The sequence below is a fragment of the Eptesicus fuscus genome, chromosome 14, assembly GCF_027574615.1.
Source record: "Eptesicus fuscus isolate TK198812 chromosome 14, DD_ASM_mEF_20220401, whole genome shotgun sequence".
Taxonomy (NCBI): domain Eukaryota; kingdom Metazoa; phylum Chordata; class Mammalia; order Chiroptera; family Vespertilionidae; genus Eptesicus; species Eptesicus fuscus.
Genome location: NC_072486.1, coordinates 23,870,097 through 23,895,947, shown reverse-complemented (window position 1 = coordinate 23,895,947; position 25,851 = coordinate 23,870,097). Strand labels below are relative to the sequence as shown.

Genomic DNA, 25,851 nt, shown 5'->3' with positions numbered 1-25,851 from the left:
GGTATAAAGATTAAAATATTGAACTCCATCAATGGTATCAGACCCTTAAAAGAGGAGTTTGTTAGTCGTCAATGAATAGGCAACTGATAACTTTTTTGGAACCATATTTGATCAGGAGAGATATGGGCGGGGAGAGGAAAGGGGCTTGCCAAGAACAGCTCTCATGGGGGAGCAGCTTGAATTTGGCATCAGACAGGCCAAGTCTGGCTATAAGGGCTCTGCTGCTTGCTAGCAAGATGACTTCAGGCCTACTGCTCAAGCTTTCTGTCTGACTTAGCATGTCTTTACTTAAAGGGAGATAATACTACCTTCCTCATGGAGCTGACATGTGGAAATGTGGCGGGTTGGGCAAGAGAGGGTTGTGGCCCACAGTATGACCCCTTCTTATTGCACCCCATCTTCACTAGTCCTGTGCTGCAAGGGGCATGGCTAGCATTCATGGGGTGAACACAGGCCTCACTTCCAAGCTCTGTTCAAATCCCCTCTTGGGTGGGCCCATGGATACAGGCCAGTGCTGTCAGCTCTCCAGCGGGGCCCTTTGGGCAAGCAATTCTGGGATCCTGTGTATCCAGAGTGTAGTACAGAGGAGGCAAGTGCTCAGGGTGGTTGCTCTTATTGGCCATGAGGACTCCTCCCCTGGGGGAAAGGTTGTAGCTAGAGAAGAGCTAGAGGTCCAGAGGTGGGCCTCGAAAGCATGTTCCCAGGCACCCTACAGTCCTGGGTAAGGATGCTACTGATATGAAGGAGCCTAACATGGTCCAGGTCACATTCTAGATTTTTATTGAATACAAATCCTCTCTTTTTTTCACTCTTCCCTTCCTGCTAGTCCCCTTTTCTAGAATCCAGGAAGTCAAAGTCAGAAGAATCATATCCCCATTTCTAAGATTTCTGCCTCTTATTTAAAAGCCTTCTGTTTAAGAGATAAAAACCCATCTTGCATACAAACATCATCATAGATCGTTTTGTCTGCTCCAGACCCACATACCTACTTCTATCACAGCATTTACCAAACTGTAGGTGAACATTCTTTGTCTGTCTTTCTCTCTACTGGGCTGCGAGCTCCTTGAGTCCAGAGACATAGTCTCTTATTCTCTGCTATTCTCCCCGTGTCTCTCTCAGAGCCTGACCTGGAGTACACACCCAAGACACGGTGAAGTGAATGAACAAATGAATGGATGAAGGAAACCAGTTCCCCTCCTCATGTTGGACTAGGAGGGAGGTATAAACCTATGGGGACCGTTCCTCTGGGCATTTTCCATACACTCTCCCCTGCTACTTTTGGGGAGGAATTGCTGCATATGCAGCTGTTTCACCCACCATAGACATCTTGGGCACGAGAGGGGGCTGTCTTGTGGTAGGGAAGAACAACGAGCTAAAGGCAGATGGGCCATAAAAAAACAAGTGCAGTTCTGTTTGTCACATAACCAGCTCTCATCTTTCACCTTTACTATCAGAGCTCCCACCCCCTCACACCTGGTTTTTCCCAGCACAGTACCTAGGATCAGCATCCCCAGACCATGATCCACCAAAAAAAAAAAAAAAAAAAAAAAAATCAAAAAGGGGAAAAAGAGAAAGTCCCTATTTTTTCTCTACTCCAGAAGATATGGGGCCTTCAACTCAGAAAGGAAGAATTAGACTTTGCTGTAAAAAATTCTGGAAGGAATCCATCCTGTGGGACTTCAAAGAGTTGCCTTTTTGTTTTAGTGGTGTAGGGAGATGACTAGGGAACAGTTTGTAGATGCTTCACAAATATTTGAATTAGTGAATCAGTACATAAAAATACTGTGATTGCCATTCTTCTCAGAGCACTTCCTAAAGAAATTGGTTGAGGAAAAAAGAGCCCCCATTCTGAAATGTGAAGGATCATGTATAATGAAAAGTCATTTGGTCATTTGGCTTCTTTTAAACAGCTATCTTCCCTGTTACCATTTCTACCAGGGGTCAGGCAGGGAGCAGTCACAGGTCTCCATCATGCGGCCAAGTGAGGGTTGCTGGGTAATATTTCTCCCTCACATTCAGATTCCGTTACCTCGTGCATCTATGTCAACACTGGGGTTGTTAGCAGTGCTATCATTTAAACAGCAATTGGAACTCTACGTCAAAAGAGCTCATACTTCTAAAGCTAAAACCTGAGTGTAATAATTTTGCAAGCACAAACCCTCAATTAGCCTCTAGGAGTGGTACTCACTGTAAGTCCTTGCTCTCCTTTTGGTCCTTGTAACCCCTGGGTAGTAGTAGAAGAAGAAGAGTCAACATAGGAACTATGTAGTTAACATATATAATTACAGTAAGACTTTAAAGATCACTTCTTGCCTGTGTTCCTGGTGATCCGGGCTCTCCAATTTCCCCTTTATTGCCTTTTTTCCCCACATCGCCCCGTTCTCCATGCTCTCCCTTTAAAATATAGTGAAAAGAGAAGTTTAGAATGTGAATGTTAAAGCCAAATAATAAAAACTCTGAAATTTTGTTTATTTATAACTACAGATGTCTGATAGGAGAAAAATGGGCGCATTTTATTTACATCCCCCCCCCCCCCAAGGTACCATAATCTAATTCATCATGAACCAGAGCTCTCAAAGTGAGGAAACCATTGGATCAGCTCACTGGCCTCTGGAGACCAACTATTATATAATTTTACACCTGAGTTATCTAGTATCTTCTACATGTTATGCTGTAAGGGTTTATTCTTTTATCAGCTAGCTTTTGAGAATGAAGGAAATGGGATTTTATAAAGTAAACATGTTTGTAAGTTAGGGAAAGGAAATACACAAGGACTTACTTTCAAATGGATTTTTCACTCTGAGAGTTTGTAAGGAGAAGAGTAACAAGTATATGAGAGCTCTTCCAAAGTTCAAGTTAAGCAGTTGAGATTTTTTTAAGGTATGAAATGCTTACCTTCTGGCCAGGGAAGCCACGGCCTGCCATGCCCTTTGGTCCTGGAAAGCCTTGAGGTCCTTGCTCCCCCTACACACAATATGAGAAAGGTTTGTTCTGTTCATTTTCCCTGATAATTTGTAACAACATAAATCTATTTTCTAAATTTAGTGCCCCTTAATTTGAAAAATTAAAATGTCTTCATTTCAGGAATTGTTTTTAAATGTTCCCACCATATCTTAACATTATCTCCTGCTCCCCTACCTGCCCCTCCACTTAAATCACTCAGGTTTAAAGCGTTTTCATGATGTTGATCATGACACAGTAATAATCACTAATGAGAAGAGTCATTGTACTGATGCTGCTTGGATCCTATATGCAACCTGTACTTCTCTCTAGACCATTATTAGCCATGAGTCTGGCAAAGGTCTGAAGGACCACGGGCTCCTGGGATCTGATTTGCTTCCTTACCTTCAGCATCTTTCTCAGTATCACACTAGGATCACTGGCATGCTTAATAAAAAGACCAACTAAGTGAGAATCAAGGATGCGGCTAGGGATCAAGTATGCATTTTGTTATAGGCTTGCAAAGGCTTGAGAGCCACTACTCCAGAAGGCAGGATAGGCTCTAAGAAGCCACTCCTGAAAAGGGCCACAGAGGCATGCTTGGAGATTGCTGTAGTTCTTTTTAAATTGAATTTATTGGGGTGACATTGGTTAATAAAATTATATAGGTTTCAGGGGCACAATTCTATAATACATCATCTGCATATTGTATTGTGTGTTCACCATCCAAAGTCAAGTCTCATTCCATCACCATTTATTCCTGCTTTACTCTATTCTACCTCTCCTCCCACCCCCTTTCATTCTGGTAATCACCATACTGTTGGAGACCAGTGTGACTTTAAGTATCAGTATTCCTGAGCCTCCTTTTCTAGTTCATGCAGGAGCCTTCAAGCTTTTTAAAGTCAATAGAATCCTTTTTTTAAAAAAGTGTTATAATGAAATATTGCAGACACACACAATTCACAGGGGAAAAGATAAACATTCATCTACATACCATTATATTAAAAAATGGAATAGTACAGATACTCTTGAAACCCCCATGTATCCAGTCCTATTTCCCCAAGGAGAGAGGAAACCTGTCTGTGACATTGATATGCATCACTCTACATACAGACGAGTTGACCAGCCCACAGAGTGGGTGAAGGACAGTAGAAGGATACCTTCCTGAGAGTCTCCCATTCTCTCTTCTAATTAAAGAAAATTTTTTTTTAAAGTATAAGAAAGATATCCCCTTAACAAAGATGTATCAGTAAATGATACTTCGGCATAAATTAGTTTTCTCAGGTTTTGTCTGTGTGTGTGTGTGTGTGTGTGTGTGTGTGTGTGTGTGTGTGTGTGTGTATAGGTGACTAAGGACTTCTTCATTCAACCATGTACGTGGTTAAAAGGTAGTTTGGGGTTGTCAATGAGATTCATGAGGCCACTGGTCGATGAGTCAAGAGGCTTCCTAGCCAAGTGTAGGGGAGACTAGAGGTTCATGGGAGAACACTAAAAGGAAACCTATACTTGACTTTGTCCCCACCCCAAAGGTCAGAATAGTGTGACAGTCACAGGAGCTGGGATTGTGAACACTGCAACTATTCCAGGCAGCTGTGTTTCCCTATAATAAAGGCCTTTCCCTCCCCTCTGTTTAATCACCAGTTCACCTTCAAAATACAGGCTTTCTATAATTTTCAGAGCAGACTCTCTAGCTGAAAGCCTTTAGCAAGTAAGTCCATGCCTCAGCTCTGCAGAGGTGAATGCTATCCAATCAGATTTTTTTTTCCTTACAAGGGTCAGGAAAATGATATACAATGATTTCTGCATGAGTCAGAAGCAACTGCAGGAAAGAACCTGTCTATCTGAAGGTATAATTACATCTAAATGTCAGCCAGCTTCTTACTCTTGGATCTGTCCTGTTTAAAGACACGATCTTTTTAATTTTTCATATGATCGCCTGTTCTCTGGGAGAGAACTTTCCAAGGAGAATGCCCAACTACCTGAATATTTTAATAGATTTTTTTTTCATTACTGATATGTCAGGAAATAACAGTTTTTCTTTTCAAATGTTTTCTCAGTAAGGTAAGATTCACTGGTGATCAAAAAATATAAAATAGATGTCTGTCTTCTAGTTAGGAGGTAGAAAACGGGAAATAGGCCGCTTTCATTCTTAAAATAACAGATAATGCTAACGAGTCTTTGAAATCACAACTTTGCGTGAATCCATCATAGAGCTGTGTTTGCAAGGCAACCAACTAACTCAAAGTCTAAGGAAACACAGGCTCCTCCAGGGAGAGGTAGGACACTGCCACTCACTTCCTGCCGGAAACGCCAGCTGTCACACACCCTGCTAAGACGACTTCACCTAACATTTTTAACAAATCGCTAATGGCTGAGTGTGGCTAGTGTAAGAGGGGAGAACCCCTGGGAGCTTCAGGCACAAGGGGAATTCATATCCTCTCGCAGGCTTTTCTCTGGGGACCTCACCAATGCTCAAGAGAAAGACTGAGGCCGGGCAGGTCCTGAAGCTCCCAGTGGTACAGATGGAGGGGAAGGCGGCAGCTGTCCTCCAGGGAAAGGCACAAAGCTCTCTAAGGGACCAAAGTCTTAAGCTGCTGGGGTAAGCACAGCAAACACTATCATTTTCAGGGCACAGGTGACAGCTGGCAGCTGGGAGAAGGAAATAGAATAAAGCCTGCAGATATGCATCCTGGGCCCAGTCCTTTAGAGATGCCTTATTCCTTGGGGAGGATCGGGAAACCATCCTCAGCCCAGACCATTAGAGGCCTCCTAAGCACTTGCTGGAACTCAGGGAACTGTATGTACTTAAAAGGGCACATTTTCTGTATCTAATCCTTTGCTAAAAAATGAAATATTTTTCAATTAAAAAGAATTAACAGAACACTTGGCAAACTGAATAAGGTCTACAGATTAACTAGCAATAGATCAACACAGTCATGCACCATGAAGCGATGTTTCAGTCAATGACGGACCGCATATACGGTGGTGGTCCCATAAGATTCTAATGGAGCTGAATTTCCTGTAAGACATGGAAGGATGTGTGGTTCAGGAAGACTTTTTTTTCTCTCTTGGGAGCAATATCTGTAGGGTTTGGGAATAGATTCCCTCTCACTCACTGCACCTTAGTTTTGGGTGCACAGATTACATCCCAAGCAGTCAGCCACTGACACGTTTCGGTGTGAAAAGCCTGTCCTCCCAGGGCTATGTTCAGAGTGTGATACAGCCCTCCAGATCTAGTGTGATGAGACCATGTAAAATCTTGTTGATCCTGTACAAGAACACAGATCCACAGGAGCTGCCTTAACGAGAATTAAGTGCCACTGACACTGTGGTAAAAGCTTTCTGTGGTCATGTAGAGCCCATCCCTGTATTTTGGAAATATTTTTTGGGTTGTAAGGATGTAAAGCATTCATAAGTGTTATTTCTTCCATCAGTTCCACACCAGAGAGAGCTCTTTGTCCCAGACGGGGTCAATGGAACCAAAAACAAATTTCCTATCTCAAAATATTGAGTCCTCAGTTCTACAGCCTTTCCATGTTAAGTATCCTTTTTATTATGATTACCACAAAGTTCCTTAATCTGACCACTGCTCCAACACGCAATAACCAAACCACATGGCCATGTCCTAGATCTTCACATTCACTTACCACTCACTCACTCACTCACCCAGAGCAGCTTCCAGTCTGGCAAGCTACACTCATGTTAAGTGCTCTATACAGGTGTATCATTTATTATCCTTTATACCATATTTATATTGGACCTTTTTTATATGTAGATGTTTCGATACATAAATACTTACCATTGTGTTATAATTACCTACAGTAGACAGTACAGTAATGTGCTGTACAGGTTTGTAGCCTAGGAGCAAAAGGCTATGCCATATAGCCTAGGTATATAGTAGGCTATACCATCTAGGTTTCTGTAAGTGCACTCTGTGGTACTTCCACAATGATATAATTACCCAATGATATATTTCTTAGAACACATACCTGTCATTAAGCAATACATGACTGTAATAATTTTCTGATGATTTTAATTTTACCGTGTTTCATAAAAGAACATGCTTATTGTATGAAAAGTACTAAAGTATTTAGGGTTAAAGGGATATCATATCTGCAACTTAATCTCAGGTGTTTCAGAGAAATAATAATTGTGTGTTTACATTTGCACACACAGAGTTTGATAAAGCAAATGTGGTATGTTAACATTTAGGAAATCTGAATAAAGGGTGTATGGGAATTAATTTTTTGTACTATCTTTACAACTTTTTTTAACTCTGAAATTATCCTCTATAATAAAAGGCTAATATGTAAATCGACCAAACGGTGGAACAATTGGTTGCTATGACACACACAGACTACCAGGGGGCAGATGCTTATCACAGGAGCTGTCCCCTGATGGTCAGTACGCTCCCACCGGGGGAGCACCGCTCAGTCAGAAGGTTCATGGCTGGTGAGTACAGCAGGACCAGGCCTAAGCCGTCAGTCAGACATCCCCCGAGGGCTCCCGGACTGCAAGAGGGCACAGGCCAGGCTGAAGGACCACCCCCCAAGTGCATGATTTTCATGCACCAGGCCTCGAGTTTTAAAATAAAAGTTAAAATTTAAAATAGCCCTGGCTGAGTGGGCTAAGTTGGTTAGAGTTGTCCCACAAACCAAAAAATAAAAAATAAAGGTTGAGGGTTCAATTGCTAGTCAAGGCACATATCTAGACTGTGGGTTTGATCCCTGGTCAGGGTGTGTACAATAAGCAACTGATTAATGTTTCTCTCTTTCTCTTTCTTTCTCTCTGGAATCAATATCCTCAGGTGAGGATTAAAATTATATATAAAATGAATGAATGAATGCACTGAATAATTGCAAAAATATATCATCTATCAATGCTAGAGGAGCTGAAGCATATGAGTATACCAGTATTTTACCAACCCAAAGTTTGGGAACCCATAGGCTGAAAGAATACCAAGAGACCTAAAATAAAGACACAGTTATGGGGTTCTCCCTACCTAGACACAAATTCTGCTCTTTGAATTCAGGAGACCTACAAGGTTGCCAGAAACCTGTTGCTCCAGGACTTATACTCATACCAACATCAGTTCAACCTTTTAAATCATCAGTAGCATTGCCTCACTTGGACACAACCAGTTTATAAGCTTGATATTGGTTAACTTCCAACATCCTGTGACTTTTTCTGTGGATGACATAAAAGCTAATCGAGAGAGTGGGACATCTGGGCTGCACAGCCCGAAAGGGAGCCCTCAGCTACCATTTCCCTTCCTGTTCGAGTTAATGCCTCTGATGTCCCCTCTGTCATCTCATAGGTAATAATAGAGAGAATTATTTAGAACATAGAGACAACTCATTGCACATTTACAGGAGAGTTCTAGGAATCTACTATTGGGGAAAAATTTTATGATGTCTTCTAGGATTTCAGCACTTGCTTATTGGCTCAGCCTAAAATGTGGATGGTAAGAAATAAAACCCAACTATGATACCTAAATGAGATTTTGGCCCAAACCTGGGCTCACTTCAGTGAAAATACTTCACCATTCTATTTTTTTATATATCTTTACACCCTTTTCATTTTACTATTGAGCTGCTTTCTACCTTATCACTTTTCTTTTCTTGCTAAAAGAAAAAGGGCTAAAGTCAAAATTAGAAAAGGTATCTCCAGTATTTCCAGCTCAGTCAGAAGCCTGGGTTTCTTCTCTATCAAGATTTATGGTCTTGTCTGAGAAACTGCAGAGTCCTGGTTACTTACTGAAAACAAAGGAAACTTCTGGCTAACTTTCAATCATAGGTCAGCTGGAACATTCTAGGTGGTGAGCTCTTGCAGTAGAAACTATGGGACGAGTAAGCATTTCACTTTTTCACTGAATTTTCTTTGCAGGATGCAATTGTGCAACCATATTAAACGTCTAAACCCATCCTATCATTTAGTAGTGTCTCCCAAGACATCCTAGAATAAATCAATTTACCATTCTTTCTTCTGCCTCTCCTCTTGTTTGCCTTTCTTTGTTTCCGATGGTGATTAGTGTATTGCTAATTAGAAGCCAGGGGAATTATAAAGTTTGAAAGTGGGAAGTCAATGGTTATCAGTCAGCCTGCTGCCAGCTTGAAGAAAGAAGCCAGTGTTGTACTAAGATGTTGATTCAGTGGGTAAATGGTAGTTAGCAAATCTCAGTGATATGCTTTGAACAGTCATAGTAGTTGGCCTGGGATCCAGGAACCATTCTGTATTGAAAGGGATTATTTTCTTATGCTTCGTGGGCACAGCTTGTTGACTTTAAAAGGAAAATGGTATTTTCCAAGTGGCCTATGGAGTACGCATCATTGTACACATAGATGATGGTGACCCAGAGACCCTTAGAACAACTGGATGGTCTGGCATTTTGGACTTTATCTCCTCCCTGAAGTTATGATCATAATAATCTCCTCTCGTAACTAGCAACTGCCACGTATTGTGTGCTGATGTGTGAAGGACTGAGCCAGGTAATAACAGAGCTAGACATATTCTTATTCAATTTCTACAAGAACCCTGGAAGAAAGTATATAAATGATAAAGCTGAGGTTTTAGCAATTCTTTCCAGTCACCTTGAATTGTAGCTGATTTCACAGCCATGCTTTGAACAGTAATTCTCTCTTCCAAATGCAAAGCTGACAGTTCCCCCAAAGGCTCTGCTGATTTTTATTTCTCACTTCTACTTTGCCCTAGAGTGGAAGCCAGGCAGTTTCCTCATCTCTGACTTGAAAATCAATCAAGAGCTTCTAGTTTCCTAAAATCCTTTCCTTTGTGGAAGTAAATTCTTCTAACCTGATATCCATTTTGATAGGTTAACATTCTGCTAATGGGGACTAGGCCAGTCTAATGCTTGTCCAGTAAAGCAGCCTAATTGAGGGATTTGGACATGGCCATCTCTGGGGACATTATCCAGCCCACAACGGTGTGTTCTCTTTAATCTATTCATGAAAAGAGTAAGAAAATTGTTATATTTTCTCTAATTTACCTTAATATGTTTCAGTTTAGACAGTATCATTAATATGTATGTGTGTGCAAGTTAATTTAATTTACACTCTAAGAGTGCTGACTTAACATTTGAAGTACCATAATCGATGGTCCACACTTCAAAGACATGTGCTTCAGCTATTACTATCTCAATTTGCTCCAGAGGGATGATAAAAACAATTTGTCCTTAGGGAAATAAGAGGGATTCAAGACACGCGGTGGCTAGAAATGTACAGGTACCTCACCTCTTGTGTGAATGGGGTGGGCCCACCAGACAGATAGTCTTGGTAGAGCAGCCTAATTCAACAACTGATTCAGAATAGGTGCCTCTTATTCTCACCCCATCGTGAAGAATGCCTTCGCCTGACCTGACTGAAAGGTTAACTGGTCCCAGTATGAGAAAATGGTTATATTTGCCTCAGAGTGATCATTTTATGCAAAGTGCTTGTCAGAATGCTTAAAAAGACGGAGATTTGGAATTTGGACCAAACTTTCACTACATGTTTTTTTGGTATGTATGTTAATAAGTAGCTAAATATAGGGTAGAATTCTGCCTGACACTTGCTTTAAATAAAACATGCTACCTAATAGCCAGGTTTTCTAGGAGGGGGCACGTAACTCCTACTGACTTTTAATCTTCGGAGGCTACTGATGGCATGAAAAAGAATCTGGAAAATTGTAAATGTCCAAATTGACCAATCTTAGCTCACAACAGTCATAGCCAAATGTGTTCAATGTGGGCATATTTTCCCCTATCATTTTTCTTAAACTTTTAGTTCCTGCTTTCATTTCTCTGTTTATATCTACTTCACATAATAAACCGATTGAGCAAGTACACAAATATTTGCAAATCAGCATCAGAGCCACCTCATGGACTATTTGATTGGCTTGTGGACACGTGCTCACTGTTATGATTTGTTGTCCAACTCACAGAATTTAGTGCTGTTGTCTGATAATAAAATGATCCTTAGTAGTATAAATGCTAGAGTGAAATACATTGATAGATCACAGTGCAAAGACTAGCATGGCCTCTAGGGACTTTACCCAGTTGGGTTCAGTTGTATAAATCTTGTCCTTCCATTCGGCCTAAATAGCCTTCTGTAAAACCTGCCAAATTCCATGAATATCTTGCATGGCATTTGAATATGCTTGCATCACAAATGATAAATAGAAAGTGACAAGGTTGGCTTTATGGCAGCTGCTAGAGACAGGGGAATGCTCCCTTTGCTGGCTGGCTGTACATCAGTCTCCTGGCTCCTTTGTTTCATTGTCAATGTCTCTCTTGGTGTTGTTTGTGCTCTCAAGGTAGGTTCCTGCCTTGGTCCTTCACTTTTACTTTTGTATTATCCTTAGCATCCAATGCATTAATGATGACCCTATAGGGATAGTCTCCAATTTTCTAATCCCCAGTCTTATCCTAGTCCCTAAGCTCCAGGCCTAACTTATATCTGCTTTTCTAGACCTTTCCACCTGTTAGCTATTTCAGAACCAAATCTATCAGATACAGAAATTCTATGCAGCCACATCTGTTTCTCTTCCTGGCTTTCCCTCTTTCACTCACATCTTGGTCTTTCAGGCTTGGAATTTTGGGTTCTGACCTTGTCTGTGCTCCCTGAATATCCTCATTGCCAAGTCCCAGCCACCAAACCCACCCAAAGGGAATTCCCTGAATTGCCTTGCCCCGCCAAGAGTAATGTCCCTGTGTCAACCCCACCTCTCCTGTAGGTGTGGATGCTCATGTTCTTCCTGTCCTATTTATCTCCAACTCCCCATGTACAGGCACTTTGTCTTATCTCTCTTTCTACCTTCTGAGGTTCCTATTTCAGGGCCCTGCATATCATACGGAGCTAGAGAGAGTAGATGTGGAGGCTGGCTCTCATTTTAGTAGAAGTTCCCTAGAGACAATGTACCCTAAACACTGTCTTATTTGGCCTCACAAACCCCCACAGGTACAGAGGTGCTTCTCTGATTCACACAAGACAAATTTCATGATAAGCTTTGGGGGATCGTTGTGGGAAAGAGGTAACAGGATAGAGACACATGGGAAAGTGCCAGTCAAGATGTCATGATGTGGGTCAACTGAAGGAAGTATTTGTAATCAGGTCCACTGGCCTGGAGTCTGGAGCTAAACCCAGGTCCACTCTATTAACAGCTCCTGTGGCACTAGCCTCAGAGACTGCTGCACAAAGCAGGTAGAGGCTTTACTACCAGTTAGGAAACAGCCGTGACATTTAAGAAGCATTCTGCTGGCTACATTGCCACAAGGGTGCGAGGGTAGTGGGAGGTGCTGACCTGCCTGGCCAAAGCTGCTATGACACTGTCAGGAAAAGGGCCTCCTGCTTCAGGGACTCCTAGCACAATATTCAATCCCTGTGTGTACAAATTCGCCGAATGAAAGGATTCCATGAAATGTTGTATGCTTTTCAAATTACTCTTTCCCTTTCCATACATCAGCTCATCAACACACAAGAAAGAGCCCCAAAAGCAGTGAAAGGCAAAACCTCCTCTGTCTGAGTTCATAGACTGAATAATGGCTCCCAACGATACACAGGCCCCCACACCTGGAATCTGTAAATGTTATTTTACATGGAAAAAAAAAACCTATAAATTCCAAGTATGCCAAAATATATGTCATGTGTCCTTGGACTTGTAGCCAAATGTAAGATTCCAATTAGAATTACCCAGGCGTGGGTGTTCACAGACTTGAGAAACACCCCAAGGGAATGGATGGTGGGAGTCTTTTCTGTTACGATGGACAGGAGAGGACAACAGGCAGCTGTATCCATAAGCAGAAGGCAGCAGCTCCAGCTGTCACAATGCATGTATCTCAACTGTCACACTGAGGTATGAAGGCCGGGGAAAGGCAAACTGGATTAGGCTACATGCTACATGTTCAATTATATCAAAAAGAATATTCCATTGTGACATTCAGCCAGGTCTTCCCTTAGGCCTGAGTTACTTCCTGTTAGTGGATTTGGTGAGGCCTGTTAACTTGTGAAGTGCAACCAAAGAGCAGACAAAGGGGTGGATTGCCCCCTCCTTTCATCCCAGGATCTCCTTCAACCATACTGGTGACCTCCCACCCACTGTAGGCAGAGCGCCTGCTGTGCCCACACTCTCCCGGATCAGACCCCCAGCCATCCGGATACTTCAACTGCTGCCCCTCCCAGGTAGACATTCAGGAGACATGGTTGACACTAACATCTACTAGTAAAAGCCATAATGAAAATATATTGCTTTTTCAATTCTTGAATTTGAGATGTGAATTATAAGATATACTAGTAGCCCGTTTGCACGAAGATTCATGCAATAGACCTTCATTCACCTGGCTGCCTGCACCAGTTTTCTGCCGGCACCGGGGACCCAGGCCTTGGCTGTGGCCACCGCCTTCTGCCTTCTTTCAGGGTACGGGCTTGGCCCCGGGCGGTGGCCTTGGGCTCCGCCGCACCCAGCGTCCCTGCTACCGATCGCAGGAGCCGACCCCCAGTGGTCTCCTGCAATCGGCGCAGGCTCCCCGCTGGTGCCCAAGGCCAGGAAAGCCTCGGGCGGCTTTCCCGGCCTTGGGCTCCGCCACACCCCAACGTCCCTGCAACGGTTTCCTGGTGGGCGTGGTTGGTGGGCATGGCTTGGTTGGTGGGCGTGGCTTGGGCGTAGCGAAGGTGCGGTCAATTTGCATATTTGTCTATTATAAGGTAAGATACTTCCGTGTTGTTCTTGTAAGTTTTATCACCTGTCAAAAAGGATTATCGCTACGAAGGGACTGTAGCATTCTATAAACTGGTTATTCTCTATCAGGAATTAAAAGCACAAAAAGGACTCACAAGTAATTGCCTCTCAGAGAATGCCTTTCTCCAGAATTCACAGTATTAGCTCTTTTATGGGTCTCTTTCTGGATATGCTATGAGGATTAAAGAAGTGATATTTACAAAGTTCTAGGACTTCCTTAAATAAAAGTATGACAGGCTTATTTCCCTTAGCACAATGTCCTCTAGGTTGGTCCATGTTCTCCCGTATGGCAGAATGTCCTTCTTTTGGGGAGCTGGATAACATTCTATTGTGTGTGTTCACCACATTTTCTTAATCCACTCATCCCTCGATAGGCAACTAGGTTGTTTCCACATCTTGGCTGTTGTGAATAGAGTTGAGTGAACATAGTGGTGCCAAGTGAGATCAGCCAGTCACAGAAGGACAAAGACTGCATTGAAGGCACTCAGGTGAGATAACTAAAGTAGTCCAACTCATAGAAGCAGAGGAGAATGAGGGTGGAGGGGGAAATGAGAAGTTGTTCAGCGGGTATAATGTGTCAGTTATGCAAGACGAATAAGTTCTAGAGATCTTCTGAACAACCTAAAGCCTCCAGTAGACAATACTGTGCTGTACACTTAAAAGCTTAAGTGGGTAGAACTCATGTTAAGTGTTTTTACCACAATAAAAAATAAAAACAATAGTTGAAAAATAATACATTTGTTTAAAAAAGGAAATGATACATATATCCAAGTATACTTTTAATAAAATAAAGAAATTAATTAATTTTAAAAAGCTGGGGAAAATAAAAGTGCAGTAAAGTCTTATAATTAATAGTTTCTATAGGCAGTCCTCATCCTAGGCACTTATATGCCCTGTTTTCCTTCCTCACGGCTTCCAACTTAACACAATAGGAACTGTTCCTGACAATTCAAATGCTCATTCAGAGGGGCAGAGCACTCATAACGGAAACTTGCCTCTTGATTTTTCATGCAACACCCTTTTAGGCTGTCTTCATAAACTGCTTAACAACATTAGGAGTTGGCCTTGACATACTGTATAACACACAGATGTAGTTGGCATTTCTGAGGCAAGAAAAAAACCCCAGAAAAAAACAGATTGAAAAAATGTAAAAAGATCCACAAAGTTACAGTCTCCTATAAAAACATACCTTGCAAGAAAATTCAGTTATTAACAAAGTTAACTCAGGTTTTAATTGCATCATACTTGCTTCAAGCAAGAAAACATGCATTAAAATTTAATAGTTAAAGAGACAAATATATGTATAATGAAATAGTATTTACAAATTTTTATAAGCCTAGACTCATGCTCAAAGTCAAGTAGAAAACCACATCAAAGGATTAGCAGCAGCAGAAAAATTCACAGGTAGGCAGATTTCAGTTCTATATAAAGAAGGAAAGTCTACCAATTATAGCTATAGAGTAAGCCTTTCAAAACACAATGAAATGGAAACACTACTATGAGTGTAGGAAATACAAGAATGTTCTCTGCAGCATTATTTGAGGAAGGGAAGTATATAAATTACGATACATCCACATTATGGATTACTACATGGCTGTTAAAAACATAGTGCATTTTTTATGTATTGATTTGGAGGGCTATTCATGCTCTATTAACTGGAGGTGGAGTGGGGTGGGAAGTTGGGGAAATTCTGCATGGAATGATTTTGAAGGCTGTCATGCGAAATATGTGTATACATATATGTGTTTACATATATGTGTTTACACATCTATCAAAAATATAAAAGCTATACACCACACTTCAAATAGGGACAACCTCTAAAAGATAGGACTGAAGGAGAGAAGAGACTTTCACAACTTGGTGTGATTATTTAGATGTAATACAAGTATGCATTATTTTCATTTTAAAAAGTAACAGAGCTTCTTGAATTTGTTACAAGGTTATTAAATAACATACATGGAAGGAAAAAAGCTTCCATTCCCTGGAGTGTTCAAGGAGAATCTGATGGCTAGATGCCCATGAGAACAGACTCTTGTGTTGAATGGGAGAGGTGTTAGTAGAAGCCCTTTCTCATTCAAAATGTCAAGGGAATGCCTCTAGCAACTCCCTTTTCTTTGGCATCTGAATATTTTCTTGTTTACTAGATCTTTCCCATCAGCCTACATGATTCCGTAATGTCTTCCATCTTAAACAAAAACTTCCTTAATCTCACCTATCACTCCATTTCCATGTTCTCCTTTTCAAAAGTGTTGCCTGCATGCACTGTCTTCACTTCCTTTCTCACTATTAACTCTTTTTAAAAGCTTTTATTTTAAAATAATTTTAAACTCACAGGATAGCAATAATATAAATATTTCCCATAGTTCTTTCACCCAGACCCATCAATTGTTAAGACTTTTTCATACGTTTTATTCTGTCAGTGTGAATGTGTGTGCATATGCATGAATGTGTGTGTGTGTGTGTGTGTGTGTGTGTGTGTGTGTGTGTGTACATAGCTCTTGTCAAGGTCACCAGTGACTTACATGATGTCAAGTCTAATGATCACTTTCCAGCTCTCCTCTAATCAGCAGCATTGAAAGTAATAGACCATGCCCTCCTCCTTCAAACACTTTCTTCCCTTGGCTTCTAAGAACCACTTCCTCTTGGTTCTCCACCCCACTGGCTACTACTTCCCAGGCTCCTTTGCTATGGCCTCTTCATCATAAAATCCTCCAAATCAAGAGGGCCCAGGGCCCAGACTTTGGATCCCTTTTCTTCTCTGTCTCACTCCCCACATGTTCTCATCCACAATAAAACTTTAAATATTATCTATACATTGTTAAATTTATATTTCCTGTTCTCTAGGTTTCTATTCCCAAATTCCTACTTAATAGCTTCACTGAAGGTTTAGCTTTACACTGTCCAAATCTAAATTTCAGATTATGTACTGATTTCTTGCACACCTAATCCATCCCTACTTTCCTATAGATTCTCCTATCTCAGAAAATGGCAACTCCATCCTTCTAGTTCTTTAGCCCCAAAATCCTGGTATCTTAACTCCTTCATCAAACACCTGACATCCAATCCAGAATCCAACCACCCCTTACCATTTTCACCATTATCATCCTGGGCTAAACCTTCGCCATCTCTCACCTGCACTTTGCCAATATCTTTCTATGTCAACTTTTTTTAAAAAAATATTTTTATTCATTTCAGAGAGGAAGGGAGAGGGAGAGAGATAGAAACATCAATGATGAAAGAGAATCATTGATTGGCTGCCTCCTACACACACCCCACTGGGGATTGAGCCCACAACCCGAGCATGTGCCCTTGGCTAGAATCGAACCTGGAACCCTTCAGTCTGCAGGCTGACACTCTATCCACTGAGCCAAACCAGCCAGGGCTATGTCAACTTTTTCTTTGCCTTTGTACCCCCACAGTCTACTTGCTACATACTGCCAGAACCATCCTTTTAAAACATGATTTATGTCAGGTTACTTCTTTGTACAAAGCTCTTTCACCTGATGACTCACTGCATTCCTCAAGTATGCCAAATCCCTAATTAAGTACCATCAAATTTTCTCCTACCCACTGCCTGAGCTTCTATCCCACTTTTTAACATGTAGCATGGAATGTCAAGAGCTAAGAATGTGGAATAGTGCAATGAAGGCCTGGGGTGGGGAGCTGTGAAAGTGTGGAGGGGGTCAGTGGGGAAAAAGGGGGACATCTGTAACATTTTCACCAATAAAGATAATTTTTTTAAAGGACAAAGAATATAGCCAATAAGGGAATATTTTTGACAAAGAACGTGAAAGCAGGTGGTAAAGGGATTCTCCCAGTGGGAGAAGCATTGCCCGGAGTCTTTTGTTCCTTTAATTCATACTTTAGACTCTACCATCAACACAGTTGGTTACTCTGGGAAACTTTTTTACATTGGCTGATTTTATTTAGTTCCAGTTCATGATTTTATCAGCAAAGTAACCAGGGTTATACTTGAGGACAGTTTGTTTCTTCTTGCCAGGGCTGGTTGCAATGACATTATCTTATGCAATGAGAAGTATAAATATACTAGAGGCAGGTGCACAAAATTCGAGCACAGGTAGGGTCCCTAGGCCTGGCCAGAGATCAGGGCCGATCAGGTTCCCCACCCCCGCCTCCCTGCCTCCTCCTTCCCTTGTCACCAGTGCACTGCCACTGGTCGACTGCCATGTTCCACATCGCCCTCTGGTGGTCAACGCATGTCATAGCAAGCGATTGAACTCCTGGTCTCCGGGTGGAATACATATTAGCCTTTTATTATATAGGATATTCTATGGCTCAGAAGTAATGGGATATATTGATTTGTGATATATGGATTCAGTCTTACTAGTTCCAAGTTCCATGACATACCACTTTATCCAATACTTTCAACACAAAGACATTCCACTACTCAGGTCACATGTGAGAGAATATATGCAGCAGATGTCTCAGATAGAAAACAAATTGCTTTATAAATATATTTAAATAATCAAACTATGTAGACTTGTAGCTTTCACTTGAAGTAAAATAAATATCAGGTCGAAATATTACACCAGGTAAAGAACCAATAGACCCAACCCACAGCTCCCTGTTTTCTTCTCCTCCACTGTATGTTTGATTTGTTTTTACTAACTGTATCTAAGGGAATGCAAATGGAAACTCTACAGAATCTAATCTCCATGTATAGGTGCTTTAGCCATTATAGTCACTTCTATCCCCAGCACTTAGCACTGTGCCCAGCACATGGTAGTTACTGACTAATATTTGTTGAATGAATGCTCTGAAAGATAGTAAATACTAAATGAATGAGTCCTGTCTATAGGACTCATTCATTTTTATTGGATGCCAAACACATGCAAGGCATCTGTTAGGTTCACAGGAAACAAAAAATAAACACAAGACATCTGCTAATCTCATATATCTCACAGAGTCCGGTGTTTAGATAAGAAAACAAACACAATATAATGTGCAAAGATCTATGAAAGGAGTTATTATTCAGTGTGCCATGGAAACACAAGTTAAAGGAGACAGGGAAGGCTTCTGGAGGAAACCTATGTAATATGAGCCCTGACATATGAGTAAGAAGGAACCGGTGGAAGTGGGGGGTGAGAAGGACTTATCCGAGAAGAGGGAACAGCAGAGACTAAAGCACCAGCATCAGGAAACTCGGCTTCCACAGGCAACTGAAAGACTTTCAGAAGGACTGGATTGTTGAGAGCTGAGGGGTTGAGAAGGTGTCCAGATCAAATGGGGCCTTGCTGATTTTTGAAGCTGATCTCTTTGGGTGCATTTAAAGACCCTGTAGATGTGTTGTCTTGATATAAAAATATACCAAGTTTTTTTAAAATTATCAAGTAGATTCTCTGAATTTATTTACATCCACATCTTTACTATCAATGAGGGTTTAGTTTATTAAGAAATAGATACCATAAAGTTTTCTAATGGCCAATAGAAGGTAGACACTTCTTTTACTGGACTTTGGCAAGCAAGTCAGGTAACAAGCAAGTGGTACTTCTGTCATGTATGTATGTCGTAAACCACATAATTTCACCTATAATGTCTCAACATATAATTATCATTAATTGAGGAGAAAGGAAAATCATTCTCAGAAAGGCAAAAAGAGAGAGGAAAATTCTCCAAATGCATAATGAAAACTGTATCTAGGGTTAGGATTTTTTTTATTTTTGTGCTACAGTCCAGATATAGAATATAGTTCAGTATGGTTCAATAGCTTGAAATTCACTGGGTAGACCTGCAATCAGATTTATGTATCTGGCATCAATTTTGTCAGAGTGTTTTCTGTTTTTAGACACAGGTAACCAGATATAAATCCTTTCCTAGGGAGTTAAATGTATGTGAACTAGATTATAAAACTTGGATTTTCAAGTGCCTCTGGTAATTGCCTGGATTCCTGAATAGCCAGCCTCCTTCGTTCAATCCTGGTCCTGCTACAGTCTATTCTCAGCCCAGCAGTCACAGTTATTATATTAAAAAGTAAGTCAGACCATATCACACTGTGAGATACAACCCAGAAAATAGCTCCCCACTTTACTCTGAGTAAAAGCTGAAGTCCTTACAAGTGCCTATATAGCTATGCCTGAACTGGCCCTCCAGCCTCACTGCTGTTATTCCCTGACCTCATCTGCAGCACACAATGCTCTTAGGTGAACACGCCAGGCATCCTCCTGCTATCAAATTGCCTTTGCATGAGCTTCTCTCTCTGCCTGGACTGTTCTTCCCTCAGAAATCCACAAGGATCATTCCCTCCCCTCCTCCAAGTCTCTGCTCATGTTATTATCTCATGAGGCCTTCCCTCTTAAAATTTCATCACACCCTTACCCTGCTCTCCTGTTTCAGCCATAGCAGTTTTCATCTTCAAACATATAATATAATGTATCTATTATATTTATTGCCAATTGAATGCAATTTCCATAAAGACAGAAATCTTTGTTTCTTTTGCTCATGATACATTCCAAGCACCTAGAACAGAGCCTGACATATTTAAATATGCTCATTAAATACATAATGAATGAATTGCCAAAATAAAATCCTATCTAATAAAGACAGAATATGCAAATTGACCATAACTCCATGACAAAGATGGTGGCGCCCACAGACAATAAAGGAGGGAATATGCAAATTGACGTGACAAGGCTAGAGGCGGAAAGTGGCTCCGGGCCGGAGTGAAGGCAGTGCCGGCAGCCAGGGTAAGGAAGGCCTATTCTTGCACGAATCTTCGTGCATCGGGCCTCTAGTTTTATATAACTAGCTAAGACTGAATATTGGGGTCAGTATCCTTAATTTTGAGCAGAAAGAAGTTCTGAGTTTAAAACTTAAACATAAACTTATTTTCTGTACAGGCAGAACAAAAACAGATTCTATATTGAAAGACATATTAGCATTATTCATCACAATCTTGGCAGAGTCTGTGTGCACTATCTTTTAAGTATATACGCAGCAAGAAAGCACAGCAAATGTGTTTACTGTAGGAAATCACCACAGTAAGGTAATTAAAGAAGGAAGGACAGATTGAGGTCCATGGAAGATTTCTTTCTTTCTAAAACTGGTATAATAATCACAATGGGAGTTATTGACTCATCAGATTTCATTTAAAAAACAACAGAAGCCTGTTGGAGAACTTTCAGAAGACTAGTATTCTAATGGATTAAAAGTCTGTTTTCCACTTTGAAATTCAAGAGCTACTGTTTAAAGGTATAATTGCATATGCCAGGAAACAAAGGCTTATAAAAGCTCATTCTCTTTACCCCAATGAATAGGAATTGATAATGTGTTGGTACTACTCTTTAAATATTGTCTCTGCAAATATGAACTCACAAGAAAATCTGTCCATTTCCAAGGCTTAAACTTCCTGCTTAAAACCACAAAGTTGTGAAAATCTAACAACTGGATTGCACTGGGTCTCTCATTTATTTCTAATTTAATTATTGATTTATGAGGACCATGGAACATGTAATGATATTACATAGTGAGGGTCTGGTCTGGTGACAGGCAATGATGGGTTATGTTTCCTTCCCCTTAGCTCTTTTTTATATTAATTTTCTTATTTTTCAATTACAGTTGACATTCAATATTATATTAGTTTCAGTTGTACAGCCTCACAGTTAGATACTTATATAACTTATGAAGTGATCCCGCTGATAAGTCTAGTACCCACCTAGTGACAAACATAATTATGACAATATTTTTTTTCTATAGTTCCTATGCTGTCCTTTATATCCCAGAGACTATTTTAATATATTAATATGAGTCATTAAAGAAAAACCTCGATCAGCTCAATCAATAATTTTTGTATATATACTCTGATTATCACTGGGCAGAATCCACTGAGCATATAAGAGAAACATCAGATATAATATCCTCTGGTTTATTCATATCATATAAGTACGTTGACTTTTATAGCATTCATTGTGATCCTGCTGTAGTGTGGTAATAGTTAATCACAAAGATATACTTTCAAGAAAGCCAGATCTAGCAACTTCTAAGATCTCTTAGGTCAGCCAAGTATACCAATATGTAAAAATAAGGTACATTGCTACTAAACACGAGGATTTAGGGAAAAAGTTATCATTTCACAAGTTTAGAGTTCTCTTAATGGTGGAATTTAATACTTGTTTATTGAATTAAATGAATCATTTTGCGGGTCAACAATATGGTTACAGGTGGAACTTTACCATCATTTACCAACCTCCATGCATTCATTCAGTTACTCCTTACGTTGTTTATTTGTTAAACAAATATTTGTTAAATGCCTACTATATGTCAGACACTCTGCTATATACTAGGAAATTAGAGATGGATAAAAGTCAGAAAACCATTGCTCTCAAAGAACTTTTCTTTTCCAACCGAAAGAAGGCAGATGATAAACAAGTAAACAAAGAAACAAATCTCTATATGTAAAAGCTTAAGTTGACCCATCGCTATGACACGCACTGACCACCAGGGGGGCAGATGCTCAATGCACGAGCTGCCTGCTGGTGGTCAGTGCACTCCCACAGCCAACCTCCCCCTGCCTGACTGGCCCTGATTGGCCCCGATTGCTGGCCAGGCCGAGGGACCCCAACCATACACGAATTCATGCACCAGGCCTCTAGTATTTTCATACGGTTATAGTGCTATGAAAGCAACAAAACAGGACAGTATAATGGAATGATTGAGAATGGGATAGGGTTGGAATGGTGTTGTTAGGGATGGTCTCTCTCTAAGGACGTAACATTTGAGCTAAGAGTTATGAAGAGAAAGAGCCAGCCATGTGAAATGCTCAAATAGGAGAAACAATAGTGCAAAGGCCCTACAGAAGGAATGATAGAAAAAACCATGGTACCGTGATTGTATTACATGATATAACCAATATCACTCCAATAAATTTAATTTAAAAACCACTGGGAAAAAAAGAGAGATGTAAGATAAAGTCAAAGAGGTGGGCAGCATCCAGATGAGATACAGCATTTAGAGCTTTTTCTCTCTTTTTTCTTTCTTTGTTTTAATTTTTTTAATATTACAGGAAAACTTTAGAAGCTTTTTAAACAAGGAAGGGAAATTATCTGAATTTTTTTTTCTGAAAGAAAACTCTATATAGCATGACTATGTGGATTCTAAAAACTAAAAATGAATATCTAGAAATGAAAAATATAATTGAAGCTAAAAATTTAATGGACTGACTAATAAATTTGACACAGCTGAAAAAAGATTGGTAGTAATATATAGAAATGTTTAAAAATGCTTTAAAAATGTTAAAAAGGCTTTAAAATGTTTGAGTTAACTTTCTTGAAACTTAAAGTGTGATATTAAGGACACATTCCCCACTGCCCTGAAGCGTGTGTACCCCATAGATAAGGATTTGAACTTCAGTTACTGACTCAGAGTGACTTGCTAAGATAACCATTTGTGTGAGTGATGTACTCTCCCTAGATAACTACATGTAGCCCTTTGCTGCATTTGAGATTAACATGTGTGCATTGACGTAATTCATTGATAGCCACCTGAACTGCTATGGGTACGAAACAGGTTTTAAAAATAGGTCCTGGCCAGCTAACGGTACTCGCCTGTCGAGACAGCCACAAAGGCATGTCCTTTTGTCAGTCTGGCAAGCGCTGCCACTCCATGCTCCTCTCTCTGCCAGACAACAGAAGAACGGCTAATACCTCCCAATTGAGACGACCAAGCTCTTCGGTGAGGAATGCCAGCTCCCTGCATCCGGACCGGACCAGCCCAGCTGCTGAACCCCAGAGGACAGCACCACTGGGCTCCCCATTAAGCCTGTACCCACAGCATCAGGAACTTGTGTGAGTAATAAAGTACTGAGTGATTTGCAACTGCATATGTTTCATGTGCTGTAATTCCTCTGGCAGTTAATTGAATTATTTTGCGTATGCTTAAAATTGAAATTAAAGCTTCTGGTCTTTTCAGTCCTAAGCCTGCCCTTGGTCCTTCTTGTATAGAGTAGCCTCTTCGCTAGCAACTACTTGAATGTCCCAACACCTGCATGGTTAAAGTTTACCTCAAGGGACGCCTTAGATAAACACCCCAGATCCTTTCCCGGGATCTACTTGGGACAAAGATTTAGCAAACTCTTAGAGTTACTGTGACTCAGAAAGACAAGAGTGAAAATATGAAAGGACAGATATGCAGGAGGAAACAATAAAAATATTTAACTAATTGCAGTTCCAGAAAGACAGAGAGGGTGTGAAGTGTGGAAGACTAGGGCAGATTGCTTCCGGCTACGTATTGTAAAGATAAGGCAGAGAATTTCCCAGAAACAATTAACAAAAATACATTTTATTTATCTTAAGAGGATAAATAACATGAAGTATATATCTAAATGCATCCTGGATGGACCTGGAGACTATTATGCAAAGCAAAATAAGCCAGATAGAGAAAGACAAATATCACATGATCTCACTTATAAGTGGAATCTAAAGAACAAAATAAACTGATGAACAAAATAGGTCCAGAGGTGTGGATGCATGGAACAGAATAACAGATCTCAGTGCGGGAGTGGGTGGTTGGCAGAGGCGGTGGGGGGAGGGGGGCAGGAAGAGATTAACTAAAGAACATTTATGCACATATGTATAACCCATGGACACAGACAGGTAGAAAATGGGAGACATCTGTGATACTGTCAACAATAAAATAAAATTTAAAAAAAGGGAAAGCATTAAAAACCAGAAGAAAGGGCAAATTATCACCAATGGAATAGCAACTTCTCAAGAACAATGGCAACTAAATGACAGGAAAATCTTCCATGTGCTGAAAGGAAAACTGTGTACCTAGAATTCTATACTTAGAAAAATAATCTTTTAAGAAGTAAAATGATGGAAGTAGAACACCGGAAGTAAAATTTAACCAAAGGCAATAAATATATTAATTTCAGGTAATAGAAGAGTGTAAGAACAAAAGCATTACTAACTATATTGTCTTTAAAAAGTCATCATGCCTGGCTGGCGTGGATCAGTGGTTGAGCATCGACCCATGAACCAAGAGGTCACCAGTTTGATTCCCAGTCAGGGGACATGCCTGGGTTGTGAGCTAGATCCCCATTAGGGGGCTTGCAGGAGGCAGCAAATCAAATGTTTCTATCCCTCTCCCTTCCTCTCTCTCTAAAATAAATGAAAACATTTTTTTAAAAAGTCATCGTAACCCATTTCCTATTCTTTCTTTTCCCTCCTAATTCCCTCTCTCTGTCTCAGAGGCAGATAATTTTTCTGCCTGTTTCTCTCCATTCAGTACTTGGGCTCTTCTCACTGTTTGGCTCTCCCCTAGTGGGCAGAATGCACACAAGTTGGGCCTATGGTTTCCACCCTGATAATGTGAGAAGCATTTCTGAAGAATTTCTGATTGAAGAATTTTTCATAAGATAAAAGAAAAAGTATGCTGGGGCTGTCTTTATCATAGCCTGACCATTTGAGTCACAACATACCCAGAAAACTGCATAACCCTTGCTTCGATAGGGATTTTCTGAGTGACCTTGAATAGGTAACTTATCTCATTTCCCATCACTTCTTATATTCAAAACGAGAAGCCATATCTGGAGCTAGATAAGCAAAGGTACTGCTAATAAAAAGCCAATCATTGTGAAGTTCTGAAGGTATTTGGAAAAGCAATAAAAACAGATGTGCTGGCTACTCATTGACTCATTGACTTGTCACAGAGGTTTGCAGTACAAAGGAGCCCAACCAGAAAGGACTGATAAGCCTCTGAATGGGTGAGTACAGCCTCACCCAGGGCAGCTCCACATGCCAGCCCAGATCCGGCTGCAATTCCTAGTCTTGTGCCTCCCAAGTGATTTCAAAAGGTCGCTAAGTCCAACCCCTGCCTTCTGACAGAACTGCACTGGGGGGGGGGGGGGGGGGGGGAGGCGGGGAGCGGAAAGAAGTGCTCTTTCCATACTTCTTTCTCTTACTCAATCTAGATTATCAGGAAAAGAGACCCACTGCATATGTCTCTCATCTTGAAGGACCAACTTTTAATTCCAACGTGCAAATAAAAATTTGGAGTGGCATCTCCTTTTGAAAGTCTGAAGCTGATCATTTTCTTCTCTCTGACATTTACTACCCAATGCGTGATTTCTTCAGGGAGGCTGCCTGGAGAGGTAGCTGTGAGTGACCCTGGATCACTTAACATCTCTGTGCCCTGTTTCCTAGAGCCTTCCCCCCAGGCTGGTGAGGC

At 40.7% G+C, this 25,851-nt stretch overlaps 1 protein-coding gene across 1 annotated transcript in view; it reads right to left on the bottom strand.

The window, feature by feature from the left end:
* Positions 1-25,851, bottom strand: part of COL28A1 (collagen type XXVIII alpha 1 chain) — a 144,916-nt gene that overhangs the window by 23,168 nt on the left and 95,897 nt on the right. Inside the window, exons 27-29 of the mRNA XM_054726173.1 lie at positions 2,896-2,964; positions 2,314-2,394; positions 2,189-2,224 (exon numbers count right to left, since the gene is read on the bottom strand). Coding sequence (XP_054582148.1) covers positions 2,189-2,224; positions 2,314-2,394; positions 2,896-2,964 — 186 coding nt within the window. The remainder of the gene's footprint in view (positions 1-2,188; positions 2,225-2,313; positions 2,395-2,895; positions 2,965-25,851) is intronic.